Here is a 22,871-nt window from a genome sequence, read left to right as displayed (position 1 = left end):
GTAGTTACATAAATTGACTTCCCTTTTTTGGGAGGCTTGGTTTTTTTCATTTTCAATTTTTGTTTTGATGGGCTTCTTTAAGGCAGAGAGATGCTCAACATGAATCGTCAACCACCAGGAGTTCACCCCACACTAACATCAACTCAGCCCAAAGGTACTGAATTAATATTCTAATTGCCTTCACTTTTTTGAACCATGAGGCTATTCTTGACTGCATCTTTTGATATTAGCATAAAATACAGTAAAGCCCAAAGAAAGACCCAGTTTTTTTCTTTTTAAAGGAATTAAATTTAAATTGCTATTTTGCAAGCAAATTTCAGCAGCTACATTGTTGAGAGACAAGAGACTTGCAGGGCCAAAAAAAAGAGATGAGAGGTGTAGGCCAGAGGCTTCGAACTGTGCACCCCTGCTGTCTAATTTCAATCTCAAACAGGGCAAAAAAATAAATTAAAAAAATGCAGCTGTCTCTTTTTACTCTCATTTCAAGTTTATTGAAAAATACTTACATTTGACAAGGGCTTGTTTTAGCAATAAGACGCTTTTATGTGGTTTTAAGAGAACAGTTATATCAGTCCTTGAGGCTGATTTTGTCTGTCTTTTTTGTGTAGGTTTCAGAAATGGTTTTGTTTCTGAAAAGTTTAGCCACGCTTGACATCGGCTTGCTGATATGCAAGGCTGTAGCTGTAGGTCAGTGGTGGCGAACCTATGACACTAGTGCCAGAGGTGGCACTTGGAGCCCTCTCTGTGGGCACGCATGCTGTTGCCCCAGCCACGCCTCCTCCCGTAGCCCCCTCCTCATCAGCAGCCCCCCCAAAGAAGAATCACCCCCGGGTGCGGCCTGTGCAGAGCTGCACAGCCTAGCACATGGCAGCTGGGCAGCAGATGATGCTGCGGGGTGCTGGTGGAGGGCGTGGCCCCCATGGCGCTGCAGGACCGCCTGGGCAGAGCGGGGGTGGGCCGGTTTTTGGGCACTCAGTCTCTAAAAGGTTCGTCATCACTGCTGTAAGTTATGCACCAGGGTGCATGTGTGTAAAAAAAGTCAAGATGCTGGCATAGCTGAAGCTTCATCTCATTTTTTTTACATCTCTTGCACGGCAGGGCTTCAGTTATATTGCCCTAACTGCCATCTTATCAGCTCTATGAGGTGGACCCTATTAGGAAATCAACTCCACAGGCATATTAGAACTACAGGTAGTCCTTGACTTACAACCATTTGTTTAGTGACCATTGGAAGTTACAATGCCACTGGAAAAATGTGACTTATGGCCAGTTCTCACCCTTACAACCTTCGCAACATCCCCACGGTCCACATGATCAAAATCTAGGTGCTTTGCAATCAGCATATAGTTATGACCATTGCAGCATCCCGGGGGGGGGGTCATGCAATCATCACTTGTGACCTTCCCAGCCAGCTTCAGACAAGCAAAGTCAATGGGGATGTCAGATTCACTTAACAAACGTGTGATTCACTTAAGAATGGCAGTGATTTGCTTAACAACTGTGTCAAAAGAGTCATAAAATTAGGCATCTCATTTAACAACTGCCCTGCTTAGCAAATGAAATTCTGACCCCAATTGTGGCCATAAGTCGAGGACTATCTGCATATTTCATTGAAATACAGTAACGGAATCGTGCCAGTTTGGCTGGTTTTTTGCCCTTCTGTCCCTCTTATACACCCAGGAATTGAGGGGGCAATCTTTTTAAAAATACTTTCCCAATAACCTGGACTTAATACATGCTTCTTCTCTACCTGCCACAAAGAAGAGGGAGTCAAGCTATTCTCCAAGGCGCCTGAAGGCAGGACAAGAAACAATGGATGGAAACTAATCAAGGAGAAAAGCAACCTAGAACTAAGGAGAAATTTCCTGACAGTTAGAACAATTAACCAGTGGAAAGACTGGAAGAGAAGAGACTGGAAAACCATTTGTCTCAAATGATATAGGGTTTCCTTCCTGAGCAGGGCATTAGACTAGAAGACCTCCAAGGTCCCTTCCAACTCTATTATTTTGTTATTCTGTTGTATTCTTATGGCTTCTGGATGGCTTCTGCAAGGTCATCTCCATGGCTTCCTACTCATCTTGGTTTTTTGACACACATACACACCCTATACACACTGCAGATGTCTCTCCTATACCTATCAATATTGTGCAGGTGATCCATCAGCTACAATGAATCCAGCTGTTTCATAAGAACGCTTTACATTTCCCAATGTTATTGATTTGTTTTTACTGTATTTATTTCCCAATGCTCCACAGATGCTCCGTCTTGCTTCTGGCCCAGAATTGCTATTTTGATATTGCTGATTGCAAGCATTGCTCTGAAGTGCACGCTGATCGTTCTGATGTTCTCAGGTAATGATCTGGTGTCATCCTATAATCTGAAAATCAAAACTGGCCCTAAAGTCAGCACCCAACCCCTGACTAATAACAACCAGGACTGACTCCACTGTGCAATTGCAACAGCTCATTCATGCAGTCACCAGGAATCAACACTGATCTGAAAGCACCAGTCCTGCCCCCTTTAGCATTTGCCCCCAGGGTTACATTTTCTAAAAATAAGTCTGTTGATTTCTCTTTGTCTTAAAGATGATACAATTCTATTTCTAAAGAAAAGAAAACATAATCTTTGAAACATGAGTTGTCTTCAGCATACCGTGAAAAAGGGGATTGAAGACCTATGTAAGAGCACTATTTTCTCCAACTAACGCTCATTTTTTTTCCTCCCTGATTAATACATCAATATGTCCATTAATTCTTTTCCTCCTCTGTCTTTCCCACTTCTCTCCAATACTTGGTGGCAGGAAAATCAATATTTGATCATTCACTAGGAACATCTTTTGTTCCTTCCCCCCCCCCCGGGAACAAATCAAAGTTGAAGAGAGCGTTGTTTTCGTTCCCCATTTTAAGAGGCAGAACTCTGGGGAGCAGAGGTTATAAATATCTTAGTCTTCCCATTTCCCCTCACAATATTTTTCTTTGGCTGCAGAGGAGTAGCATCAGGGCTGCCATTCAGCTATGCTATGCATTGCTTGCTGTTAACCCAGTGGTTCTCAACCTTTTTAATGCTGCAACCCCCAACCGGTCGTAAGTCGAGGGCTACTCAACTGGTCGTAAGTCGAGGACTATTCAACTGGTGCAGCACCGTTTGCAGAATGGGACTTTTGGTGGGCTCAGCAGGGCAGAGACAGCCTGGACAATTCCTATTGGCTTTTGAAAGCCAATAGAATTAGACTCTATTCAAGAAAGTCTATTCTATTGGCTTTCAAAAGCCAATAGAATAAAAGGGAGTAGCACAGCTAAGGAGAAGGGGGGGGGGAAATGGTGGACTGCGTTGTTTGGCAACCCCCGTGAAATGGTTGTTCGACCCCAAATGGGGTCCCGACCCACAGGTTGAGAACCATTGTGTTAACCTGACATAGCAATGGGGGGAGGGATTGTCGGGGTGGGAGAAGGGGGAAGGTTAGCAGGAGGAATTGAAACTAAGCATTGCACCATCCTGGGAGAATTGCCAGCTGTTCCAAGGTCAAGCAAAGGACTGCAGAAACATTCAGCCTGTGGACACAGGGTCTATTTCCCAAATACTTTGTTAGCACCTAACTGGACACTCTTTGATAACCAGGGGGGTGGATGGGAACAAGGGAAAGTTAACCATATGCTTGAGTGCAAAAACCTCAAATCTAGCTTCTCTTGTTCTGTAACCACTTAGCTTTAGTAAAGTATACCTTTGGCTAACTATAGGCCTGAGAATCTTTCTTTTCTAACAAGTTGGGACAATTGACAACTAGAGCGTGAGGTACAGATTACACAGATCACCATGAAGCTTCACAAAGAAAACACAAATTCAAGAGGGTCACTGCAAAGCCCCATCTCTCTCTCTTTTTGTCTGTGTGAGTAAAGTGGCATGCACACATGTGAATCATGTGTGCATGACACATAAGGAGTGGCAGAGCTTCAATCTCATAGTCCTGACTATCTTGCCTGTCACCAGAGAAAGCTCAGAGTATTGCAGCAAACTGCCCACAGCCTGGAGTTCAATCCTGACCAGCTCAAGGTTGACTCAGCCTTCCATCCTTCCGAGGTTGGTAAAATGAGGACCCAGATTGTTGGGCGTGCGATATACTGACATGGTAAACTGCCCAGAGATTGCTGTAAAGCACTATGGAGTGGTATATAAATTTAAATACTATTGCTATTATTATATAATAGTATTTTTAATTATATTCATTCAATCAATCAATCATTCAATCCAGTGTCAATATGGCCACCAATCTCAAAAACATGGTTCTGCTTACAACCATTAGAAATGATATCAAAAGAACAGAAGTCTAAATAAAATGGGAGGAATGAGTATTAGGTATGTTCGCTCCCTTATTTATAAAGTAACAAAAGCAGGATAAACATTCAATAAAGTTAAAAAAAAATAAAGTGGTCCATTAATGTGATGAAAATGGAGAAAGAATTAAATCAATGATTGGAAAGTAGCCGAATTGAGTATGGCTGTTTTTAAAGGGATAACAAAATTAAATTCAGCTAATTTTTGGTCCCAACATGCCTTTCAAAGCCTGAGTAAAACTTTTAGCCCAAGAAAAGCCCTCCACACTTTGAATTTAGAGGAAAGCGAGGTTCAGCCAATGGAACCTCACTTTCTATTCCTCCTCCACTCGCTTCAGAATCAGTGCTGCAAATTTTGGCAAACACTTAGTAGCATTGGTGATCTGCTCCATCTATCACTTCCTTAAAAAGCCAAATCAAAATATTTATCGTTCAGATTCGAACACTGCTTCTCCCCTCTGAGAATGAAATTGCCCAAAGTAGTTTGCAAATCACAAAAGAAACAAATCCACATCTATCCCTGAAGAGTCTCCAAACAGCCAAACACGGGGTGAGAATTAAGTAGCTGCTAGTCCTTAGACAAAGCTAGTCCTTTAGCCAAAACTGCCCTTGAAGCAGTAGGACTCCAACACACCTTCTCCAAAAGATATATTAGATATATTAATAAACTCCTTACAATGTCTTTGTAAGAAAAAGAAGAAAACCACGATAACTGTGTTCTAACATCAAGCTATTATCTAAGCTTCACAGGTTCCTAGTGAAGGAATCAAGGCAAGAAAAGAGATCCAAAGTTGTCTACAGAATTGTATTCCTTGTGGATCAGCTAAAGGCCACATAACAGGTAACCCAGGTTATTTCCATCACTAAACATCAGCTATATCAATATCAGCTATGTTTTTTTTAAATGTTCAGAGCACATAAGGAGAACTGAAAGCCAGATGTAAGGATCCATCTGAGATATCTCCTCAGAGATATCATTAATTTACAGAGTCAAGAATACTTTTTACAGGCTTCTGATAGGTTAAGAGTCCCAACCTAGAGGAAGCAAGGCCAATGGAATTCTAGAAGAGAAAGAAAAGTGGGAGGGAGCAGAAGCATAGAAGTTGTCCAATGAGAGAGTTTGAATCCAGGCAGAAGATTTTGCAGCTGTTGTCCAAATGATTCAAACAGGAGCAGCACAAAGTAGAGGTGTGCCTTCTGTGGCTTCCCACTTTAAGTGCAAGAAGAGAAATGTGCAAGGAAGAGAAAACAGGGAGTAATTTTACAACCTGGCTCAATCTTGGATGTGTTTTATATTGAAATAGGAAGGATTAGGAAACAGAAAGTCTGATCCATAGGAAGGATCCCTAAATCTCCTCCTAGCTCTTCTGACCTGCTGTGGCTAAGCCATAAAATTGCAAGCTGGGCAAAAATATTAACTAGGTTTAAAATAAAGGCACTCAGCATTTCACGTAGCGGCATCCATTCTCATCCGAGTGTCGATATCAGAGAGTTTCAGTTCCGCAGTTGTTCAACTTTGAAGGAAATAGTTGTGTGCATGCATGCATGCTATTTCCTTTTCTGTTTGTTTTAGTGGCCTCACAAATCAGTCTTTTAGCTGGCATACTTTGATTTTTGTGTCTCAAGCTAGGTGAACCATTTCAAGAAGGAGGCTAACCACACTCGGTTTATCTCTATTTTAACTTGTGATCTTCGTGTGAACCAAAGCTCTGTGATTCTAAGACAGATAAAGAGATAAACCACATGAATTGCGATCTATTGTTTACAATCTGCATTGGGAATTTTTTTTCTCTCCCTGCCCCCATTCTACGTTTCAAAATAATTTTAGTCCAGATTTCGCAACTTGCCGCCCTTGATTTCTAATGGGGTCTTGCCTAGAAGACAAGGTATCTTCATGTAACATCAGTTCCATATATCCCTGCGATATGAGCTCTATAGTACTGAACACTTTTGAAATTACTTATGGTTTTCAATTTTATTACGTATTTAAAATCAACATCATTGTAAACTCCTCACTGAAAAATCCCCTGAACTGAGGAGAGATCCCACCTCTAGATTCCTACTCTTGTAAAACAAACTGATAACTATAAAAATTATTTGAAGAGCTATACGTTCCACACTTGAGGGTGAACTTTTTCCCATCCTTTCTTTCACACAGCAAATTTGACTCTGAATCCAAGCACAGCTCATCCCCAGCTCTACGTATCCTCTGATTTGAAAAGTGTTAGATGGAGAGGAATGAATCAGCAAGTGAACAGCAGTCTTCTGAGATATGACGTTATGGCCAGTGTCCTAAGCCACGAGAGCTTCAATTCTGGGAAGCTTTGCTGGGAGGTGGAAGTGCTGGAGGGAGGGGAGTGGTGGGGGGTGGGAATTGTTAGGGAATCTGCAAACAGAAATGGGCCGATTCTCCTTGAGCCCCGAGGGGGTTACTGGGGAGTGCAGCAAATGAATGGGAAGCATGAATCAATCACTCAGCCCAGGACAAATCTGCAGTTGTGCCATCCCCCAAGAAGGATTCGAGTTTCTTTGGACTATGTAGAAGGTCTTGTGGCATTTTTTGATGGCGATACAAATGCTGAAATCTTCACTTTCCCAAAAGCAAATTTTGCTGGAGAGAAGATTCATGCATGGTTCTTGATCTATAAGTGGAATGGACAGCTTCTCCTCCACCCGTGACACAGTGGGACAAAGATGATCATCCTGCTGGAAGAACTTCAGACCACCTGCCTTAACCTCTCTTCCATTTATTCTGTTTCTCTCTGCCTTCCTGTACGATGTGCCCTTTGACTTCTTTTGTCCTTCCTCTCTGCTACCACCTTGTTTAATTCTAAATGAAAGATCCTTTGAGTTGCAGTAATAAGCTTCATGTCAAATAATACTCCTAACTGAAAGACTAGAACAGTGGTTCTCAACGTTTGGTGACGGCGACCCCCGTCACACAAACGTGCCGCGCATGTGCGGTGGCACCCCCATGTGCGGCGCGCATGCGCGGCGGTGCCCCTGAGGGGGGAAAATGGCGGATCGCTTTCTTTGGCAACCCCCGTAAAATGGTCGATCGACCCCAAATGGGGTCGTGACCCATAGGTTGAGAACCGCTGGACTAGAAGGAATAAATCATGTTTCAATCTGTCTCCTAAATTTGAGAACAAGTGTGCTAGGCAGGACTAGGACGCAACTAATTATCTTGATTTTGAAAGCTCATCTGCCAATCCATCCCTCAAACCATGTACCTTGTAGCCATTGGCTCTCTTTATGCTGCTGGCCACTCACAATTTTAAATTTTCTGATCCCATCATCCAATGGGACCTGCTTTGGTTGGTTCAGATATTGAAAGCCAGGTTTTCACAGTTCAGTGTTTTCCATGCTGAATTTGAAGAAGCAATTTTTTTTTTCAGAATCTTTCTATGGGATTCATCTCAATTAACAGCTGATGCCTATCAGTTTTGATGGTTTTGACACAGAATTCATCCATTCATGGCTGTGGTAACTAAATAGACTTTTCTTACACAATAGCACTAAAGGTTCCTGGGAGCAATATGGAAGATCCATCACCTTAAATGTTTCCTTCTGAGAAGATTGTGTGGGAACTAACTGTTGAACTATATATGAGTACCTTTAACTGCAGGAGTCTAAGATAGTGGGGTTGGATCAAGGGTGCAACTGATTTTCTAAGATGGATGGGTCCTAGGTATGTGCCAGGAATCAAGATACAAGGGCAATTCGGAAATAAACCTCTGTTTGGTTATCAATGACAGACACTTGCAGATATAGAACTTTTATATACACAGTAGAAAACTACAACATTACATTACTTTTTGACATAATCACCATCCAAATTGAGGCACTTGTCATAATGTCTTGCAAGGTTTGAAATTGCTTAATAGTAATCGCTTAGCACCAAATCTGGGCTATGGGTGTGTGTGATTAAAAACATCCCAATGGAATGGCTTCAAAAGTTCTTCGGTATGTCTAGCGGTGTGCGGGTAAGCATTAACATGAACCAATACCACACCGGAAGTCAGCATGCCCCGACCCTTGTTATGGATGGCTCGTCTGAGTTTTCGTAACATTTCATAGTAGACTTCTGAACTGATGGTCGAACCACGCTCCATGAACTTCACTAGCAGTAATGTGGTGGACTAGTATGTAACCATCTGACCAGAGCGTGTATAAGTAGCATTTTAAGGGTTAAAAAGCCGTCTCCTTAAGAAATGGACTTCTGGGAAATGTAGTTTAGTTGTTACATGGTTATATCTGTGTTCTAATTGGCCAGTGGGAGGGTCTTGTGTCTTTATTACCAGATATCCTGTTACGTGCCAGGTTTTATTATCCTTCCATGAATCCTAGCCTCGTTGGCTAGGCTAGGAGCTCCGTATCAGCATGAAAGATTTGTGTAGAATGGGGAGATCCATTATTCCTTTACCTATGAGATGGGTCCAGATTATAACCTACATTCTAAAAGAACTTCTGCAATAACTGTGAGTTAATGTTTTGAGGATACCTGGAAAATAAAAGTAATTTTATATGACCTCATCAGTTGAGTTTAATTCTGCCTGTTTCAAGTGGAGTCCAGCAACCTTCTCTGCATGGGACAGGAAAAGTAATCCTCTGGCATCTTCGCATTTGGCATATCTTCACATTTTCTATGGCACCACTTCTAGTGTGGTGTTGGTTCACGATAATGCTTGCCCACACACCACTAGAATTAGGTAAACTTAACTAAATAAAATAAAGTAGAATTAGCTCATCTGGTCTTGTTTCCTGTCTAGTCTTCCTGGGAGGGATGACCACAACCTTGCAAGTTTGATAAGACAAATCTCTCGCCAATCCTTTTTTAACTCCTTGATGAGTCACGGATATTCCTTTCTTTCTCTGCCCATTATACAACTGTGGGTTATGCCCCCTTTTATCTCATTGTTCCCTAGGAGAGATACTCCCCACATACCATTACAGTAGAAGATGCAGAGACTGGAAAAAAACAATCTTGGCTTTGGAGGGATAGAAAAAGAAAGGATGGAACCAGAATGAACACTACATTTAACTCCCAATGACATGTTGACACTAATATATTTTATGTCTGATGGGTGTGTCAACATCCAGCTCGAGGATCCAAATAAATCACCGGGTTCATGCTGTTTCCAAAAACCTTGCTGTTTATTGAATACACGGCATGGTACTGCTGAAGCAAAATTAATTCTGAGGTTCCAAGACTCCAATTCAGACAATTAAACAACCAAACCCAGTAGTTGGATTCAGCCGGTTCACACCAGTTCGGTAGAACTGGTAGCTAATTTTTTGTTGACTTTGGCAAACCGGCTGATGCCCTAGCCCTTTTTCACAAGACCCAGAAGTGCATGGATGCCACTTCTGGTGGGCTGTTCTGGGCCTGGGAGGCCTCCCGAGCTCAGAACGGACTTCCAGAAATGGCGCCCATGCAGAGAACCAGTTGTTCAGGTATTTGAATCATACCACTAGCCAACCCCCACCCTCTCACGTAGTCTCTATAAACAATTTTATTTTGTTATAGGAACTGTCTGCTTCTCCTTCACACCTGCTGCAATGTTCTTGGAAACGGTTCAGACTCTCATGGTCTTCAGCAGAATCATAAAGGTTTCATTTCTCCATCTAAACACTTATAAAGCAACACATCCCCCCTTACTTTAATGGCAAGTAAAAAAAAAGTGGCACATAACTGCCAAAGTTTCATTCTTGACAGGGCGATTGTCTACAGCAATTGTCATTTGAGGGAACTATAAGAGGGCCTCCAAAATTACAATACAGGTAGTCGGTGACTTACGACCACAATTGAACCCAAACTTTTTGTTGCCAAACAAGATAGTTGTTAAATGAATTTTGTCCCATTGCAGTTGTTTAGCTAGTAACACAGTTGTTAAGTGAATCTGGCTTCCACATTGACTTTGCTTGTCAGTAGGTCACAAAAAGTGATCACATGGCCCCAGGACACTCCAAATCCTCATAAATATGAGTCAGTTGCCAAGCATCTAAATTTTGATCACGTGACCACAGGGATGCTGCAATGATTGTGTGAAAAACGCATGTAAGTCACGTTTTTCAGTGCTGTTGTAACTTTGACTTGTCACTAAGTGAACTGTTGTAGGTGGAGCACTATCTGTATGCAGAGCAACTCATGATCCCATGGAACCCTCACTGACAGGTTGTCAATGACTATAACCTGAACCAGGAATGAGTCTTCTATCACTACTTTATTGTAAAAGGTTAATTAGGAGATGGAACAGCCATCCCGTTTTTCCCAATCCAGTCTTCCAAATTTTTTTTCTCCAAAGAGTTGTCATGAAACTATGGAGTTCAACTTTCTTAAATCTGGTGGGAAAATGGAATCAAATAGAAATAGGATGTTTGTCCCCAGAACTTGAGGTTCTGGGTCTCAATAAAGCTAAAATTATCTGCTGTCAACTCATAAATTGTCTCCTGGTCATCTTCAAGCCATAATTGTCAACAAGGCATCAGTTGTATATTAATGATTGCAATTAAGGAATTACCCTATCCATCCCCCTTTTGAATGAAACATCATTTATGGGGCTGGATTTCTAAGAAAATTATGCAATTGCTTCAGATTGGCTTTTTAAAAAGCTCAAGGAATTGGGACTTTCTCGTCTGAAGATTGTGAAACTTGCTACCGCCATTAACAAGCTCTGGAAGATGGACGCAGATGGGTATGTATATATGGATCCACCAAAGAGACACTTGCAAGCTTCTAAACAGAGCAAAGGTAATGACTTAAAACTATTTTTTACTTGCTTCTGTATGTGGACAGTATTTTTTTTTCCCTAAGGCAATCTAAGAAGATGGTAAAAGTGAATCTAGTCCCTAGGAGTTTTATATTTTTTTACTGTAGAAAAAAAAGGAGAAAGTTAACAATGTTTTCCTTAATATCTACAGGTTCATGAAGAATTATTTTTCTTTTTTGTTCGTGGAGACTACAAATACAAAATTTGCCATTTTGACTGATTGGCATGGTGAACAACTGAGGTTTTAAACATTGAAGCAAATTTGTTCAGTTGCTACCATGGGACAAGAAACTGGAGAGATTAAAAAAAATAGATTTAAAATTTGTCATAATGGTGGGAAAGTACTACCCACAATGGAGGAATGGTTGCTGAAGATGATGGAAAAATTAACTTCAAATGAAGTTAATGTTCTAATAAGGATGGCTAAGTTAACTTCTTTGATCAGAGGAAAAACAGTATCTACATCTGTAGCTGGTTGGAAACCCCTTTTAGATTTTTTGAATCAATTGGAAAAAAGATGTCCTTATTGATGTATGGCTCTGATGATTAAAAAAAACTGTCTAATAGAAAAATGAGAGGGTTTTTTTGCAAACATAGGCAAAAAGATACTTTTATAATAGTACTTACATTTACTGCAAAGGAAACCAGATGTTTCTTATATTTCCTTCCTTCTTTCTGCACTTTTTCTTCTTTTTCTTTCTTTCCTTGCTTCTACACTTTACCTGTGTTAGTTTTTGAGCTTTTTGTAAACTTTTAATAAAATTGTCATAAAAATTGAAGCTTTTCTAGATTGACCTTCCCCTATTCCATCATCTTCATCATCATCATCATCATCATCAAGTTGGAAGGAACCTTGGAGGTCATCTAGTCCAACCCCCTGCTCAGGAAGGAAACCCTATATCATTTCGGACAAATGGCTGTCCACTCTCTTCTTAAAAACTTCCAGTGTTGGAGCATTCAAAGCTTCTGGAGGCAGGTTGTTCCACTGGTTAATTGTTCTAACTGTCAGGAAGTTTCTCCTTAGTTCTAGGTTGCTTCCCTCCTTGATTAGTTTCCATCCGTTGCTTCTTGTCCTGCCTTCAGGCACTTTAGAGAATAGCTTGATTCCCTCTTCTTTGTGGCAGCCCCTGAGATATTGGAACACTGCTATCATGTCCCCCCTCATCCTTCTCTTCATTAAACTAGACATAACCAATTCCAGCAGCCTTTCCTTATATGCTTTAGCCTCCAGTCCTCTAATCATCTTTGTTGCTCTTCTCTGTGCTCTTTCTAGCATCTCAACATCTTTTTTACATCGTGGTGACCAAAACTGGATGCAGTATTCCGAGTGTGGCCTTACCAACTTCTTGGTGTCTGTATAACAGCTCTTCGTAATACTTTTTAAAATTTTTATTACAAAATATTACTCCTTCCCTATCAGATTTTTATGAGCTAAATTTCATATTGTTTTCCTCTTCTCCATCATCTAATGATCTGGTCATATTAGGCAGGAGAAAATATTTAAAAAGCAAAGAAGATGGAATACATGCAGATACCCATATGATCTGAATTCCTAAAGATAAGCATGTGTGCTTCAAGGTTCATCTTTAATTTTATCTTTAGGAAAGGGGAGAAGACTGCGGTGTTTAGTTTGCCCCAAAGTTCATATCCTGCCATTTCTTGTGTATTAAGTGGAATAATGCATATTAAGCAACTCAACCAAATCATTATTACAGTCATAAACCAGCATAAGAAGGATGGAATACAAACAAATAATAATTTTAAAAGCTAAAAAATAAATATATATAAAAATATATAGCGCACTAAATCTTTCAAAACACAAAATACTCTCAACAAACAATTCAAAGACATGTTAAGGCTGGTTTGAGGCACAGGTCATCCATCATCTGGCGGATTTTAATCACTGCTGTGCAAAATCTGGCAAGATTATACGTTGTGGCAGGATTGGTGTCCGTGAGCGCACAGAGGCATAAAATTGTCCTGTGCGCCCTACTATTTATACAATATTGGTGAAATGAGGCTAGTATGAATGTCTCTGTGGTGCAGGCATAGAAGGAACATTTTAAAACTTACTTACTAAATTTATCGGCATCCCCATCTCACTGTTACAGTGACTCTGGGCTCTGCTCTGTTGTCTCTAGATGGCCAGAGTCCCAGTGACATTGCGTCTCTGGGTGGGGAATTTTCCTGTTTCCATTTAAGCAACTAAATGGACTTGTTCCACATTTTGTCAGTCCTGTGACAAGGGAAGGCGAAACAAAGCCAGGGGTATCCACTAACCAGCTTCCTCAACTACTGAAGCCTTTTCTTAACCCTGTAAGGACAGCACCATCCACAGGTCTTTTTCCTGAAAGAGAAGAAGATCTCAGAGCAAATTTTATGCTAGAAGACTTTCTAGGCTGCTCAAATGCATTGCAGGTTGACATGGCTGTGCCTGTAGAAAAGATCTCTCACCGAAAAGATTCAAAGCACATCACCGCATCCCATGATTTTCTTTGCTAAGTTGCACCTGCCTATAATTTATTCTCTCTACAAAATACATATTCAAAGCAGTCTGCTGCCAGCTACACCTAAGGAAGCAAAAAACAAAAACCACTTATGGCTCCCACTTATGGCCAAAGTGTGATTAGCTGCTCTGAAAATAATTGAAATTCTCCCTAAGAAAGACTGTAAGTTGCTTGTTTTTGACCTTTGCAAAAATCTAAGTCCTCCCTTAAGGCTTTCCCAGCTCCAAGATCACTGCAGATGGGACTGCAGCCAAAAAATTAAAAGACGCTTGCTCCTGGGGAGGAAAGCTATGGCAAATCTAGACAGCATACTAAAAAGCAGAGACATCACCCTGCCAACAAAAGTACATATAGTCAAGGCCATGATTTTCCCAGTTGCAATGTATGGCTGTGAAAGTTGGACCACAAGAAAGGCTAAGCGCCAAAGAATTGAGGCCTTTGAACTATGGTGCTGGAGAAGACTCCTGTGAGTCCTCTGGACTTCAAGGCATTCAAACGGTCAGTCTTAAAAGAGATCAGCCCTGACTGCTCTTTAGAAGGCCAGATCCTGAAGTTGAAATTCAAGTACTTTGGCCACCTAATGAAAAGGAAGGACTCACTGGAGAAGAGCCGAATGCTGGGAAAGATTGAGGGCAATAGAAGAAGGAGACGACAGAGAATGAGATGGCTGGATGGAATCACTGAAGCAGTAGGCGTGAGCTTAAATGGACTCCAGAAGATGGTAGAGGATAGGAAGGCCTGGAGGAATGTTGTCCATGGGGTCACAATGGGTTGGACACGACTTCGTAACTAACTAACAACAACAATTTAGTTTCTATGTGCAAAATTGGACTGTCGTGTCTCTTGCTTTTATGTTTCAATTTAAATGTCTACTTTGAAATTGTTTTTATGACTTTTATTTCTGGGTTCTTCTTGTTACAATACACTTTGCTGAGGAATTAGTTAAACCAAAAGGAAATAGAGTGGAATGCAGAGCAATGTCTCCTTCAGCATCCTCCTCAGGGGTTGAAGAATGATGGACCCCCTTTTGTAGGTCTGTTATTACATCACACATAAGTACAAGAGGAACAGAATTTGTAGTGCAACTAAACAATGCTGTTTTCATGATTTTCTTCAAGACAACAAGATCCTGTGGACACCCGTGGCATCTGCTTTACTTCCCCATCCATAGTCCCTGTGAAGTAGGTCGGGCTGAAAAGTGAGCCTGGCCCTCAAACCATTCTGTGAGTTTCCATGGCTGAGGGTAAACCTGGGCCTAATCACAGTATTGTAATCACCGCAACATAGTTATGGAAGCTGGTGGAGGGATGGAAGGCTAAACTCTATGATTTATATCCACAGGTTGTTCCTTTAATCTCTGCTGCAAGATTGTGCTTGGCATTTCGGTGGTGGGAAATGTAGCTCTGGCTGTGCTTTTGATTCTTCTCATACATGGTAAGACAAGTATAGACTAGACTAAACTAGACTAGACTAGACTAGACTAGAATAGAATAGAATAGAATAGAATAGAATAGAATAGAATAGAAGCTGGAAGCAGTGGTGGGATTCAGCCAGTTCGCATCACTTCAGCAGAACTGGTAGCTAATTTTTTGTTGCCCAGGCCCAGATTGGACTTCCAGAAGTGGCATCCACACAGAGAACCAGTTGTTCACATATTTGACTCCCACCACTGGCTGGAAGGGACCTTGGAGGTCTTCTAGTCCAGCCCCCCACTCAAGCAGGAAAACCTACCATCTCAGACAATTGACTGTCCTGTCTCTTCTTAAAAACCTCCAGTGATGGAGCGCCCACAATTTCTGAGGACAAGCTGTTCCACTAGTTAACTGTCCTCACTGTTAGGATGTTTCTCCTTAATTCCAGGTTGCTTCTCTCTTTGATCAGTTTCCAACCATTGTTTCTTGTCCTGCCCTGTGGTGCTTTGGAGAATAATTTGATCCCATCCTCTTTGTGGTAGCCCCTCAAATACTGGAACACTGATATCATGTCACCCTTATTTCATCTTTTCTTTAGACTAGCCAAACCCAAGTCCTGCAGCCATTCTTCATATGTTTTAGTCTCCAGGCCTTTGATCATCTTAGTTGCTCTTCTTTGAACTTTTTCCAAGGTCTCAACATCTTTTTTGTAGTACAGTGACCAAAATTGGTTGCAATATTCCAGGTGTGGTCTCTGAAGTCTTCTCCTAGCTTGTCATGCTTTTCTTAGCTATAGGAATAACCAGCACCATATTCACACTCAAGATATTTTATTTAATTATTAAATTCAGAAACCACCCATCTTCCTCTCAGAGGGACTCTGGGCAGCGTACAAATAAAATATTAAAACATAAAAATAGTATATAAAATGTTTAAAAGAGGCAAGGATGAGTACAAGTTAATCAAAAGGGGAGGGAAGAGTTTTCAGTGCTAACCAGCCCTATGGCTGTGTGCTCCACTGTAGAGCCATGTTTTTACACCTTTCCAAAAGGCCAGGAGAGCAGGGGCCTGCTTCACCTCCGGGGTGGGGGGGGGAGGATGTTTCAAAGGATGACAACAACAGCAGAGAAGTTTCTCTTCCTGGACTCTGCCAGTTGGAATTCTTTGATGGGGTCATGTCTATGGCGATTCTCAGTCATCCAGGTCAGGGTTGTCCCAAAGTTGCTGTAAGGACCCACCCCACTTTGCATCTTAAGAAGACAGAACTCTTGGAATAGTTCTTCCAACAGGAATCCTTTATTAAGAGAAAATGGTTGCAGGTGTTCTAGATGGGGACTTGGGGTCCAAGCTCTCCCATTCAAGGTTTTAAGGGGTTTCCCAACAGCCCCACCCAATCAACCCCTTCTTCCAGCGACAGTCTCAGGCATTACACTCCCACCCCCTTTTCCTTACTGCCGGCTGGATGGAGACTTCAGAGAGAACTACATGAAAGGTAATAGCCCCCTTTGTTATGGTTAGTCCTTTTGGTACTATCCAGATTCAGTTCCTTTGAAGTATACTGAAGGAAGTGAGGGCCATAAAGCCCCTTTGTTCACCCCCTTCCCTTCATCATATGACAGAATCCAGAGAGGGCAGAAATGGGGTTTTCTATAGTTGATAATTAGAGATGAAATATAATTGGATTCTGACAGTTGCTTTTCCAAAAAGTTGCTTTTTCCAAAAAGTTGCTTTTTCCAAAAAGCAACTGGACTTTCTTGGTTTTTTTTCTTCTTTGAAAACATTTTGCTTCTCATCCAAGAAGCTTCTTCAGTTCTGTCAGTTGTCTTTTGGAAAAAGCACCTTTGGGACTTTGATGGGGTCCGCAACATGCTTTTCTTACCTGATTGGGCAGGACGAGCTGAGGTAATGGGGCAAAGATGATTCTGGTTCCACACCATGTAAGGTTTTAAAGGTCATAACCAACACCTTGTATTAGACCAGGAAACATCAACTGGCATCAATGCAACTTCTGCAACAAAGGTGTTACATGCACCATTCTTTGGGCATCCAAGATTGCCTGCACGGCCACATTCTGTACCAGCTGAAGCTTCTGTATATTTTCAAGGGTAGCCCCATCTACAACATAGTGCAATAGTCCAAACAGTAGATGACCACAGCATGAGTGACCAAGCAATTAATAACTTGAATTTGTGAATTGGCCTCATTGGTGAGGAAATCCTTTGAAATGACTGAATCTGAGACAAAAATACTTCTTAATATTTTACTTTTATTCATAGAGACTTTGTTTCTTAAAATAATTCAGAATACCAAAAGTCTAATGGGTTTTCTACTTTCCTGAGCAGTTTGTGAACCAATACAAACCAGATGGTGTTGTTGGATGGCATTACACTCAAATTATTTTTTTTTTAAAGATTTTCAGGTTTATTCTGTTTCAAAATCTGCACCTTACCAAATCCAGAGTTGCTTGCTTAACTGTATTCCTTGTCGATCAGCTACAAACAGTGTAAAAGGTAAACTCCAACTGCTCTAGCATTGAGCAACATATTTATTCCTCTTTGTGGTTTCAAAGACATAGAAGATGTAGTAGGAAAGCTCACCTACTGATGAGGTGTTTTCAGAAATAGACTTTGCTCCAGCGACAGGATGATCCAGTGTCCTTCAAAGTTCCAGGGTGATCATTTTGGCTTCCTAGCAAAATGGGCTTTGGACTGCAAAATAAAGCAAGGTCATCTGATGTTGCTCAAAAGGGATACAGTCCCTTTTGTAGTTATTATACTGTCCTCTGGCAATATGCATTGCTGAAGAAATTGGCCATTCAGTTGCAACAGGAACTACAGTAAGAACAAAGGTAACTTTGCAACAGGAACTTAACAGGGGTGTGAGCTGTGTTTGCCTGCCTAGTCTTTCCATCTGAGTTAAGAAATTAGGTTGCTGCTGTTTTTCTCCCTTTGGGCACAATCCAGCAGAAAATGAAATGCTTTCTTCAGGTATCAAGGAGAGAAATGTCCCTCAGAGGTTTCCAAATGAGGCCAGTTTGAGGGAGATCTATTTCAAGCCCATCCCCAAAAGTAAAGAAATAGAAAAGCAAAGTGATGAACTTGAGTTCAAAAGAAATGTGCATCTTCCAGTGCAGTGGTTCTCAACCTGTGGGTCGGGACCCCATTTGGGGTCGAACGACCATTTCACGGGGGTCGCCAAACAAGGCTGACCGCCATTTTTTCCCCTTTTTCTTTGGCCACGCCCCTGGCACCCGGTGATGTATAAGTGGTTGGGGGTCACCACAACATGGGGAACTGTATTATGGGGTCGCAGCATTAGAAAGGTTGAGAACCACTGTTCCAGTACACAATATCAGCCATCCGAGAATAATTGTGGGTTAAAAATCATAGCTGTGTAGCTCAATGCTAGTTATAATAGGTTCACGTCTTGAATTTAGATCCACATCTATTTCAAAGTGAGACCTCCCGTTTTAGAGGAATGGTTTATAAACACTCTGGATAGGTGCACTGCATAGGCATTAACACAAGGGAAGCATATCCCCAAGTATCATATTCCTTCTGCCTAAGTTTCACAATATCTGGGTGGGGTTAGTCCTCTAGATGAAACAGTCCTACATCAGGAGCTATATACTCCTCTTCCTGCTGGTTGGAGACATGCCTCCCTTTCCTGGAAGAAGGGCAAAGATAAACAAGATAAAACTTCTAGACCAGTGGTTCTCAACCTTTTTAATGCTGCGACCCCCAGCCGGTCGTAAGTCGAGGACTACCCAACTGGTCGTAAGTCAAGGACTACCCAACTGGTCGTAAGTCAAGGACTTTCCCTGCCTGGGAGCGCCGCGCATGCGTGGTGCCACCTCCTGCGCCGGCTGAGGCATAGCTGGCAAGAGGCAGAGACAGTGCAGGCCGACCACCGGCTGGGCCACCAGCTGGCCCAGCCAAGGGAGGTAAGGCACCCGCCGGGCCCCACGCATGCCAGCAAACCTCCCTGCGCCCGCCAGCCTCCCACCTCCCACCCCTAGCCCTCTTTTACTTACATTTTTAGTAGTTGCTCAGCAAGGAGGGGTGGAAACTTCCAGACAGCTCGCCTTTGCTGCAGACAACTTGCAGCACCGTTTGCAGAATGGGACTTTTGGCGGGCTAAGCAGGGCAGAGACAGCCTGGACAATTCCTACTGGCTTTTGAAAGCCAATAGAATTAGACTCTATTCAAGAGAATCTATTCTATTGGCTTTCAAAAGCCAATAGAATAAAAGGGAGTAGCACAGCTAAGGAAAGGGGAAAAAATGGCGGACTGTGTTGTTTGGTGACCCCCGTGAAATGGTCGTTCAACCCCAAATGGGGTCCCGACCCACAGGTTGAGAACCGCTGTTCTAGAACAATGGCTTCAGTGCTGTGGTGCTTCAGCAGATTCTGCAATGGAAGGTAGAAAAATAAAGCACTGAATGATTTAACTTTAATACAGGTAACCCTCAATTTACAACCTGGACTGAGCCCAAAATTTCCATAGCTAAGCAAGGCAGTTATTAAGTTTGTCATGTCCCATTTTATGACCTTTTTTCCATGGTCATTAAGCAAATCACCACAGTTAAATGAATCATGTGATTGTTACACAAATCTGGCTTCCCCCTTTTACTTTGCTTGTCAGAAATTCCCTAGGAACGTTGCAGATGACAATCCCAGGAACCTGAGATGCTATAACCCTCATAAATACATCCCAGTTGCCAAGTGTCCAAATTTTGATCAGTTGACTGTGCGGATGCTGTAACGGTCATAAGTTGAAGAACCAGTCATAAACTGCTTTTTGTAATTTTGAACAGCCACTAAGCAAATGATTGTAAGTTGAGAACCATCTGTAGAGGCAAAGAAAGAGAACATGTGAAAAGACAAGTTTACATGGTGCTGCAATCAACACATCAAAACTAGCAATCATTAATTTGAACAAGAGAGAATTAGGGGGAGGGAAAGTAGGAACAAAATTAAAGTTTTAATCAAACCTCACGTTTACAGAGAAATGGAAGGAAGAAGATGTCTGTTAAAACCAAATATCTGTTAAATCAGAATTTATGGAAATTTTACACAAGAGCCATTTTGTGCACAATGTAGGCAAATCTTATGTAAATGATGCAAACTGTATCTTAATTATGCAACATGACTTTGTAATTTATTTTAAATTCCTAATTTTTGCATTACCCAGGTAACATTTATATAAAATATGAAGTCTGGGGTTTTTTTTTTCAATTGCATCCAGAGGCAACTGATAGAGTGTCCATAAAACAGAAAATTTACTGTGTACAATTGAGCAAAAGCAATTCTGAAAAGACATGCAGTTCTTTGATTCAATTGCTTACTTTTCCCAGCCAACCTTATCTTATTACTTCCAGTTCTCCCAAGATTTGGGGGCAGAAAGCCTTAATCCTTCGCCCAATCAGACAAAATCTGTTGTTTTGGGGTTTTGTAAATTAATAACGTAAGAAAAACTAGATGGCATGCAAAAGATGGTAATTTCTTCTCCCTAAAACTATTTTCTTTCTTTCAAACAGCAAATCTGACTCTGGATCCAAGCACAGCTCACCCCCAGCTCCATGTATCTTCTGATTTGAAAAACGTGAGATGGAAAGGAATGAAACAGCAAGTGAAGGGCAGTCTTCTGAGATACGAACTTTGGCCCAGTGTCCTAAGCCACGAGAGCTTTAACTCTGGGAAGCTTTGCTGGGAGGTGGAGGTGGTAGCAGAAGGAAACTGGGGGGTGGGAATTGTTAGGGAGTCTGCAAACTGAAATGGGCACATTCTCCTTCAACCAAGAGGAGGTTACTGGGGAGTGCAGCGAATTAATGGATACCATCAAGCCACCACTCAGCCCAGGACAAATTTGTTACTGAGCTATCCGCCGAGAAGGATCCGAGTTTCTCTGGATTATTCACAGGGCCTCATAGCATTCTTTGATGGTGACACAAATGCTGAAATCTTCACTTTCCCTACAGCCAATTTTGCTGGGGAGAAGATCCATGCTTGGTTCTTGATCTATAAGTGGAATGGACAGCTTCTTCTCCATCCGTGAGATGGTGGAGCAAAAGGGTCATCACGTGAAGATCTCCAGACTATCTGCCTTCAGTTCTCCTCCGGTCCTTGTGTTTCTCCATGCAGACCATTGTCACGGATGTCTTTGATTTCCTTTGACCTTCCTTTGCCAGCTTGATTTAGAAGATAACTGCATTATCTTCTAAATCAAAGGTCTCTTTCTACCTCACCTTCCTCATGTCTCCTAGTGCCACCCCTAGCCAGCTAACCAGAGTCAAATATTTAAGGGATGAAACCCCCAGATTTTTTTCAGACATTCAAATATCAAAAAAACAACAGATCCACGGAGATTAAAACACAGGGAAAATGGATATGTCTGGGAAACCCCAGCAAAGGATAATTCTAGGATATTTTTAAAAGAAAAGAGATATTTTAAGAGGGGAACCCACCAATATACTTCTATGAGTCAGATCACTATGGAAGCATCTTAGATGCCATTTAAGTCTTCACACAATGCTGACTTCACTTTCTGAGGGCCACCTACTGCATGTCCTGTCTCCCATTAATCTCTGCATTTAGCGGCTCAGCAAGGCATTTGCTGGATTGCTCTTTCATTGCTTTTTAATATTACTCCTCGGCCAAAAGAGAAGAAATAATTGAGACTGCTGGCTAAGTATCTAACATCCAGAACATCAAAGGAAAAGGGGTAAATCACGCCTCATTTTTAGCAAGTTGTGCAAAGCCAACCACTTGTTTTTAATCAATAAATTATGATTATAAAACTGTGTTTTAGCATGACTCAGCAAGTTGTTCACTATGAATTGGAAGAAGGAACCTCATGAGCATCTGGAATTCACCCATTATGAATAATGCCAATTGATGAGATCTATAAGCCCCCAAACTACATATTATTTCAGTGGGCAAACAGTAGATGAAACTGAGATCTCCTCTAATAATTGGGAATCCGGAGACAAAAATCACTTTTTCCTGGTCTTCTTTGGGAAACCCAAAATCAGTTAAGTTTGGAAATTGTTGTAGGCTCATTGGAAAACAAAGAACTCTCTTTTGTTTTCCTAATTAAGTTGACAAAGTGTGTTAGACAATTATTGCCATCATGTATGGAATTTCCTGACCCAGTTCTACACATTAACCACCCATTGCTTCAATGAGGTGTATCTACACCAGTCATTAAAAGGCCTTGGTTCTTTGGTATAGATCAGGGGTAGGCAACCTTGGCTCTTTTATGACTCGTGGACTTCAACTCCCAGAATTCCTGAGCCAGCCATGCTGAGGGGAAAGGGGGAGGTTTCCAAACTGAGCCATGCTGGCTCAGGAATTCTGGGAGTTGAAGTCCACGAGTCATAAAAGAGCCAAGGTTGCCTACCTTTGGTATAGATAGACCATTTTCCTGTTCTTCTCGTAAGTGCCCACACACAGTCAAAGTGTTCCCAGACTCCCATATTCAGAGTTCAATTAAAACAACTTTAAACTCCTCACTATCTGTAACTACTTCTTTGCCCCTATCAAGTCTCAACTTTCACGGAGCCTCTTGCTGGGAAGACAGATGGCTGCCCAGATACACACTGAGATCTGCTTAGTTGGTTCAGATGCTCCATTGCAATCGTGTTCACTCTTCATCTCTGTTTCCTATACTGAATTTAAGAAAGAAAATAACTCGGACTTGGAGAGATAGAAACCAAATGAGTGAAACCCAAACATTTAGTTCCCAATGAAATATTGACACTAATTTCTAATGGAAGGAGAGCCTATCTGCCTACAAAGAGGCTCTTAAAGCTAGATAGAACTTTTTATTTCAAGGCACCTTCTTCAAC

At 41.6% G+C, this 22,871-nt stretch overlaps 2 protein-coding genes across 3 annotated transcripts; both read left to right on the top strand.

Moving 5' to 3' along the window:
- Positions 1 to 71: 71 nt before the first annotated feature.
- LOC120314280 (butyrophilin subfamily 1 member A1-like) lies at positions 72 to 9,973 on the top strand. Its single transcript, XM_039357208.1, has 5 exons — positions 72 to 154; positions 2,256 to 2,351; positions 5,074 to 5,172; positions 6,490 to 6,691; positions 9,862 to 9,973. The coding sequence occupies exons 1-5, from the start codon at positions 91 to 93 to the stop codon at positions 9,971 to 9,973; spliced, it is 573 nt and encodes a 190-aa protein (XP_039213142.1). The 5' UTR covers positions 72 to 90.
- A 1,011-nt stretch (positions 9,974 to 10,984) lies between these two features.
- LOC120314268 (butyrophilin subfamily 1 member A1-like) lies at positions 10,985 to 21,053 on the top strand. 2 transcript variants are annotated; one of them, XM_039357183.1, is made up of 4 exons: positions 10,985 to 11,085; positions 14,953 to 15,045; positions 17,435 to 17,533; positions 20,562 to 21,053. In XM_039357183.1, exons 1-4 carry the CDS (start codon positions 11,016 to 11,018, stop codon positions 20,795 to 20,797), a joined length of 498 nt encoding a protein of 165 aa, XP_039213117.1. In that variant the 5' UTR covers positions 10,985 to 11,015; the 3' UTR covers positions 20,798 to 21,053. The 2 variants fall into 2 exon arrangements, with proteins under 2 accessions (XP_039213117.1, XP_039213118.1); XM_039357184.1 differs by lacking the exon at positions 14,953 to 15,045 and having other exon boundaries at positions 11,017 to 11,085.
- The last annotated feature ends 1,818 nt before the right edge of the window (positions 21,054 to 22,871 follow it).

This window comes from Crotalus tigris, unplaced genomic scaffold (assembly GCF_016545835.1).
Source record: "Crotalus tigris isolate CLP2741 ecotype Arizona unplaced genomic scaffold, ASM1654583v1 scf7180000018867.1602434, whole genome shotgun sequence".
Classification (NCBI taxonomy): Eukaryota; Metazoa; Chordata; class Lepidosauria; order Squamata; family Viperidae; genus Crotalus; species Crotalus tigris.
Note: the sequence above shows the minus strand (reverse complement) of the source record. Positions and strands in the feature narration are given on the sequence as shown.